General features: G+C 42.6%; 1 protein-coding gene across 1 annotated transcript in view; it reads left to right on the forward strand.

The window, feature by feature from the left end:
• The window catches only part of PCNT (pericentrin), a 96,355-nt gene extending 95,917 nt beyond the window's left edge, over positions 1-438 (forward strand). The window contains exon 45 of the mRNA XM_054976385.1: positions 33-438. Coding sequence (XP_054832360.1) covers positions 33-49 — 17 coding nt within the window. The 3' untranslated portion in view covers positions 50-438. The remainder of the gene's footprint in view (positions 1-32) is intronic.
• The last annotated feature ends 7,482 nt before the right edge of the window (positions 439-7,920 follow it).

Consider the following 7,920-nt stretch of genomic DNA (forward strand, 5'->3'; position numbering starts at 1 on the left):
TTGAATTTGTATCATTTTGGGATGATCTCCAGAACCAGAGAAACCTTAAATGTGACCAGAACATGTCTTCAGTCTGCCTGGAACTGCAGCAACTCGGGGTTGCTCCTTTCTCCACCAATGAACATGACAGCGAACAATGAACAAGCCACACTCCTGCATATGCAGTTGAATAAAATGCTCCAAATATCTGTGTAATAGTTTTGCATCAGAGTTTTGTACAGATATTTTCTATATTTTAATGTTTTTATACTTTGAGGGTAGTGATTGTTCTCTTTAAAAACAATGCTTCACAATTTTATTTGAAATAAGAAGTTGACAGCTAAGAGAAGCCAGTATTGCTTTATCATCAATGCCACTATCAATGTGTATCTTTTTTACTGAAGAATTTGGAATCCACATAAACAGCTATTAAAAACTTGTAAAGTTTTTTATTTAGTACTATTGTGGTTGTGTCTGTTTTTGTATTACTTTTATTATAGTTACCATTTTGCTTGCTGTGAAAAACCACGGTTAGCTAAACAAACAAAACTCTTTCAGCCTCTGTACTGCTTCTCAGAGAACAGTCCTCGTTTTCTTCTTTGTCACTTTTCTTCTATATACCCTTCTTCCATGTATTTGCTTTTCTTCCTGGCATATAACTTCCAAAGCAGAGTACCAGCGTGGTGCAGTGGTTAGAGTGTTGAGCTTTAACCAGAGATACCCACTCTGAAATCCCCACTTGGCTGTCAAGATTATACTGGACAACCTTGGGCCAGTCACACACACTCAACCTATCCTACTTCTCAGGGTGGTTGTGAGTATCAGATGAATGAATGGTGAACCATATATGCTTCCCTGAGCTGTGTAGAGAGAAGGGAAGGATGAAATTGTGCAAGGTTGCTAGGTCAAGCCTGGCTGTGGTGGTAAGAATGGGTGGGCTGGTGAATCAGCTGTTTTGTTAAAGAGGAAGGGATGCTAAAAACAGAGGAGCTAAATGTGTTTGAGAACAGTGGTGTGTAATTTTTTATTAGGCAGAAGGACAGCATTATAAATACGTTGAGCTAGATGGTTTTTAATTCTAAGGCAACTATTTGATCAACAAATGTAAATACCATTTAGGAACAAACTGTCATTTAATCCTCATAGAGTGTTTGTTTCAATTTAATCTGGATGACGTATTTAGGCTTTGGGAATTAGTGCCTTTTTCCTAGGACGGAAAATTAACTTTCACAATTCAGAGAGATGCCTGGTAAAGATTCTCCATTCATTGTTGACTTTTTAACAGCCTGTTAAATGTCACCTTGCTGGGTTTAACATTTAAGGGGAGGGGGTGTCGGCAGAGATCTCTGTATGTGTTTTCACATGTTTCTTTTTTCAATATAGACTGCAGTGGATTAGGGTCACACACTATACACATTCATTAAATGCAGAATTTTCAGTTTTCAAGGCAATCTAGATATGCCCAAAACGATTATTTAGAACTTAATCATTTAAGATGTTGTAGCAGCCAATATTCATGAAAGTATTGTTGCCAATACTTTCATGACAAAAGCCAGCAAGAACACAAGCAAAAGAAGCCATGACCACACTCTGTTTGAAACAATCAGATATAAAATGTTAGTAACTACTGGCAGTTAAATTTTTGACGAGAGGTTTTACTTTCATTTTGTTCTGCCAGTATGCCTTGCTGTAAGTGTTCCAAGCAGGCAGTGGTGTTTAAGGCTCAGATTGCTAGAAGTTAATGGCTTCTGAGACCACAGCAACTGAGATGTCATGGTCTAGACAAAAAGTCTCGCAGTGTGTAACGATGGCTGACAGGATGGCTGGTCCTTTTCCCCACGGTCTGAAGGGGTCCATACTATAAAACATGACAAATTGTTTCAGAAATCTTTTTTTTTTTTATAAATTTTTTTATTTTTCATAATTACAAAACACTACACCAGACTATCACAAGGAAAGGGGAGAGGGAAGGGACAAAGGGGGGTGGAAAAAGAAAAGGGGGGGGGAATGAACTACAAACACTAAACACTACACTTCAATGTTTCCCTTCATACTGTCATAATACAAAAATAGCTCCATAGAATAATGATGGAGTGGTTAATCATACAGAGAATAAACATTTCAAATTCTGATTAAACTTTCCTCCCCCTTCTGGGTCCCGGACGCAATTCTCTCTGTGCAACTGCTGTTGCGATGCTCTCCTCCTCCTCCCCCCCCCTCCGGCTCCTCCTTTTCTTCGTTCTTGGTGCAGCAGAGTTCTGGGTTTTTATTCTCAAAATCCTTTAGTTGATCTTCTGATAATATCTTATAGGCCTGATCTTTATATCTGAACCATATTCCTTCCGGGAATAACCATTTGTACTTTATTCCATGGTCCCTCAGAAGAGCTGCAAACTTTTTATATTTAAAACGCCGTTTCCGGACTAGAAATGGAACGTCCTTCAAAATCTTGACTTTCAAACCCATAAAGTCCAAATCCGCATTGTATGAGTTATATAGGATGGTGTCCCGAATCTTTTTAGATGAAAAGTCAATAATGATCTCACGAGGCAACTGTCGCTTTGTTGCATATTTTGAAGAAGCCCGACGGACCTCCAAAATGGCGCTTTTAACCTCTTCTTTAGTCGTCCTCGCGGGTATCGCCAATAATTCCGAGACCACCTCCCACAGATCCTCTTTTTCCTCCTCTTTCACGTTTTGGAGACGCAAAATTGTCTGCGTTCGTTCCACCTGTAGCCCGATCAGCTGGTTCTCCACCAACTTCAGCTCCTTTTTTGTAGCCTTCACAAGTGACGCACTTTCCAGAGCAGACTTCTCTGCCCCCCCCCCCCCGCTGCTGCCTTAATGGTTTTCATCTCGCTTTCAATTAAGCCCACCCTTTGATCAGTTTCGTTCAGCTTGTCAACAAAGGGTTTTATAGCTTCCACCACCGCCCTGCGCACCAACTCTTCGAGCGACTCCCCCTTCTGCAAGGTAGCCGAGATTGACTTACCGAGAGCGGGACTTTGCTTCTTTGCTGCCATTTGGGGGGGGGGGGGCCAACAAAATTCTGGAACTCAACGAAGGGGAAGAGCGAGTCTTCTTCAGATCAACCTCTCCTTCACAAACGCTTGTAGTACAGAAGGGATTTGCTTGTTTACAGGCTTCCGCCTGTTTCTTTTACTTGCCGTTTCTCGTTGCCCGGCGGCACTCGAGGCGCCGCGCACATCTGCCGGCCTCCATAGGGACAAACGGGCAATTCCCCCCCCCGCATTGATTTCGGGGAGTTCTTCCCGCCGCGTCCCGGACCCTGGCTCCCTCCCTGGGAGTCCTGGGGGCTAATCCTTGCGGATCAGCCGCCCGGTCAGGGTGCCCGGTCGTTTCCTCCCGGACCAGCCGAGAGGAGCGTCCGGCATGGCTGAGAAAACGAAACCGAATCGTTTCAGAAATCTTTTAGTGCATTGCGGGGTGGTGTCGGTGTCATTTTGCATAAAGTTACATAATGCACTTTCAAAATAAAGAGACAGCAGGACATAGAGAAATTTCCTTGCCCTTAAAGAGTTAGAATCAGCCATCAACACAATGTGATTGATCAAGGACAAGCCCAGGTGTAAGCTGGCAGTGAGGGAGGGTTGCAAACAAAAATAGGCTGCTATAGAAAAGATGCAGCATATTTCTATTTAGGAAGATAATTTCAAAAATGATGACATTATGGGACCCATCTTCAACCATTATGAAGGAAACCTAGTTTGTGTTTGACATAGAAAAGATGTTCATGAGAAGCTTGAAGTTGCTCAATTCCGTAGAATGTGTTTACTGTTAAAATTTAAAGAACTTATTTCAGGCGACGAAATGCACTTATAGAAGTGTTCTACAAGAGATTTTGATTTTAGCTTGCCTTTAATCCGGTCGAAATTTTTTGTTTGTTTGTTATTTATAATCCACCTTTCTCACTGGTACTCAAGGCAGGTTACAGAGTAAGTCAATACAGTCATGAGGGGACATCCAAAAACAAAGCAATGCAATTTGGGTTGTAGAAATCTGGAACCAGACAGAAATTTGAAAAAAGAATTGAAGCAAAACGTAAGTATTAACACGACCCATTAAAAATACAAAAATTACATAGTAGAATTGTCAGTACGAGTTATGCACAGTAGTATAGACTACTGTCCCTAACCCTTTACCTACCTAACTTTCTGAACCATTTTGTACATATTATAACCCTATTACCTGTGTAGAAAAGCCCTCTTGATTAATTCAGTTTTGCATAGTTTGCTGAATGCTGGGAGAGTAGGGACATTCCTGACCTCATCAAGCGGGCCATTCCATAAGGTGGGAGCCATAGTGGAGAAGAAAGCATTTTGCAGCCGTATTTAAATTTACTTTGCCAGCAGTAATGTTGGATCCAGTATAACCCCAATGCTCTGAGTCAGCAAGAGTGAGCTGAACTCTTATCAAAAGTGGGGACCACCATGTTCTTCAAGATCTCCATCTTCCCTACTAGCATTACCTCTGTATTTTCAGAGTCTAGTTTCTATTTGTGCATGTTTAGCCAATTAACCACAGCAGCCAGGCAGCAGTTCAGGACTTCTACTGCATCACCAGAGATTTGGATAAGAATATATACTGCTGGGTATTGTCAGCATATTGATGCTAACCCCCAAACTACAAATTATTTGTCTTAAGGGAGACTGACAAGCATGGGGAATAGATTTACATACTGAAACACTGCAGGATAGGTTCCACTCTGATGATAACTAGTCTCAGATGGCAAGTAGTCTGATCCATGAGGAATGGTTTGAATCAGCTCAATGAACATCCCCTGATACATCTGCTTCCACATGCCTCCACAAGATGGCATGGTCCACTTATCAAAGACTGCAGATAAATAGGAACAATAAAAAGGCCTGGCCTTTGTTTATGCACAGATGTGGGTGATCAACTAAAGTTTTAGGTGGGTAGCCATGTTGGTCTGCAGTAGACCGACAGGATTTGATTCCAGTGGCACCTTAGAGACCAACAAGCTTTTCAAGGTGTAAGCTTTCAAGAGTCAGCTCCTTCAGACACAGCTAGAAGGACCATCTCTGGCCCTAGCTTGGCCTTTAAGCCAGACTGAAAAGGGTCCAGAGCAGATGAGTTATTCAAGAAGATCTGGAGTTGGTCCACTACTCTCTCAAGCCTTTGTTCAGAAAGGACAAATTAGAGACTGGGTGATAATTGGCCACATCATTTTTCTGTAGGGATGCTTTTAGTACAACCACCTCTTTGAGTGGCTGAGGGAAGGTGACGTGAATTAGGGATTGATTTATAATAGACACTAAGAGTTTGTTAATCTGGCTTTTACATGATTTTAGAAACCAGGAAGGACAAATCCCTGGATCTTGTCAGCATCTGTCATTGGGTCAAAATGATCTAGGTCTTCTGGTGGACCTATGTTACAACCAGCATCCGGATTGGAGCGTACTCTTGATATTTTATCAGCAAAAATCTATCAGACTATCTAACAGATACGTGTTCTCTGCCAGCATCATTTTAGATATCTCCTTGCCTTCTTCGGGTCACCCAGCTTCATGCTAAACCACGGCGCCAATTTCCACCTTATAGAGTGAGAGTGGTCGACAATGGGCAACCTTGATAGCTTCAAGGAGCTTCACATTCCCCACTCCCACTGAAGCCTCAACTGAGTATGTATTTTGAATCCTAATATGCCCCAGAGCATTCTGGAATCCACTAGGACCCATGAGCCTTTGTGGAGTGACCATTTTCACTGGGACAGCAGGGTGTCAGGGCTTCTTTAATATTTGCCTTCAGTTACATAGTGGTCAAACCATGCTTCAGGTCAAATCTCAAACCCAAAACCGAAGCCTTCCCTCAAAAGCTCAGTGCAGAAGATGTGTGACCTCTTGTGTGTGTTGGGCCCATCACAATTTCAGGAGAGGGCCAAGGCAGTCAATAAAATTCAGGACTGGTCCAAGCAAGATGTCTGTGGCATGAAGGTTGAAGTCTCCCAGAACAATCTGTCTACGAAGATCCAGCACCATATCTGAGAGTACCTCTGCAAACAGAGTGACCAGTGGGGAACTAGCTGGCTAGTAGATGAGTAGAATGCTTAACCTTTCCCTAGTCCCTAACATAAAGAGTACAATCAATACCAGTGATAGTTTGTACTGGAAGTCTGCAGAAGGACTCACAGAGGATAATGGTTACAACTCCTCCAGCCAGCTACGCAGGGTCGGTTGACGATCACATAAACAGGTGACATTAGCCAAGACAGACACACCAGGTCATTTTCTTCTAACCTGTCTCTGTTACCCAAACCAGGTCAATTTCTTCTTGGTGTAACATCCCATAGATGTGTGCAGTTTTGTGCCTCACCGATCTGGTATTGCATAATATTGGTGTAGATGAGAGGGAAATAAGAGCTCTTGTATTGTCAGTTCATGAAATGCTACAGAGGTTAGATAAGCAACTAGCATCCTTGCCAAAAACTGGCCATCTTTGATAAATCCCACCCCAATATATCATCCCATCTGCTCTGAAATAGCACATTCAAATATCCTGTTCCCGGTAACAATTTCCCCTAACTGCCACCAATAGCCCTCTCATGCACACAGCCCACAATCTACATTCTAATGTCCACAGAGAAGCAATCGAACAGTCCAGGGGCACTGTCGTTACATGCTGAGGTTAGCATTGTCCGACAGGTATTGTTCTCTGTCAGCACAGCCCCTGGTTTCCAGGCACATAACTGATAATCGCTCTCGCCAATAGCAAGGGACTTCTTCCACTTGGTGCAAGGAATGGCTGGGACCCACTTGTGTGCTACAGGCCAAGAGCCACAAGGCAAGAGCCCTTGGCTTGTGCCTCTGGTGTGAGCTTCCCTTTAAATGCACAGGCCAGTCCTACCTGTCAAAGAGAAAGGCAGTGAGAAGGAATACCACTTTAAACCATCCTCTTTCCGGATCAAGAAAGAAAAGCTCCCAAGCATAACCCCCTTTCATCAATTTGTGCCAGGTAGTGAGGTATCTTAGAAAGGAGGATTGTTGGGCTTATGCTACACCAGAGCAACATTAAATTAGTCTTGTATATTTCTGTCCTTTGAAGAAGCTGGTATTGAGTTAAGCTGTAATTCAAAATAGTTTGAGATTCAGATGTAGGGATATTGGCACTCTGATTTCTAGCGGCATCTTTAAAAAGAAGATGCAATTTCTGGGGACACAAAAGAACAAGTTTCAACTTGTTTTGGCTACACCCTGTCTGGTTTGACTGCGGGGGGGGGAAAGTATTTTTGAAGTCCAGCATTTCCTGCAGGTAGCACTTTGCGTCCTATTTACCAGGTTATTCATGCTTGCGAACTTCATCTGCAAACCAGCTTGTAAAGAGAATCCTACAATTGCAAAGAATCCTAAAGGGCACTGAGAGAAAAGGATGAGCGCCCTTCCACCCCAAAAACTGTTACTGCAGAATTGCGATCGGGGTTGAGTTCCAGACAGCTCCATGTCCAAGTGGAAAACTTTACCATATACTCAGAGATGTGGTAGCTTTATACACAAACCCAAGTGCTACATTCCTACGCAGTTCTGGAAATTCCCTAGAGCAGGTTTTTAGAAGGTGGGTGGAGGAATGCAGAAGGGAGAGAGGAAAACAGTCTATGGTCCCAGATCCTGGACCAAAAAAAAGGTTTTTCTTTTAGAAGAAAACTATAGTTGGGTATGTGTAATATTTATTATATTTATCATTTACATTCTAAAACCTCAGGCTGAAGGCATTGCAATATTGTGAACCTCTTCCTAAGTATTGCTCTATTGTGAATAAAACGTTTTAAAAGCTTTCCCCAAATGGAAAACAAGCTCACCTAAACTCCTATATGAATACATCTAGGAACTTCCAGTGCCATCCATTTCGTTACTATGATCTCTGTACTTTTGACAGGATCGCAACTATTCGCAGGGACATGCAGGT

This window comes from Eublepharis macularius, chromosome 1 (assembly GCF_028583425.1).
Source record: "Eublepharis macularius isolate TG4126 chromosome 1, MPM_Emac_v1.0, whole genome shotgun sequence".
NCBI classification, from domain to species: Eukaryota; Metazoa; Chordata; class Lepidosauria; order Squamata; family Eublepharidae; genus Eublepharis; species Eublepharis macularius.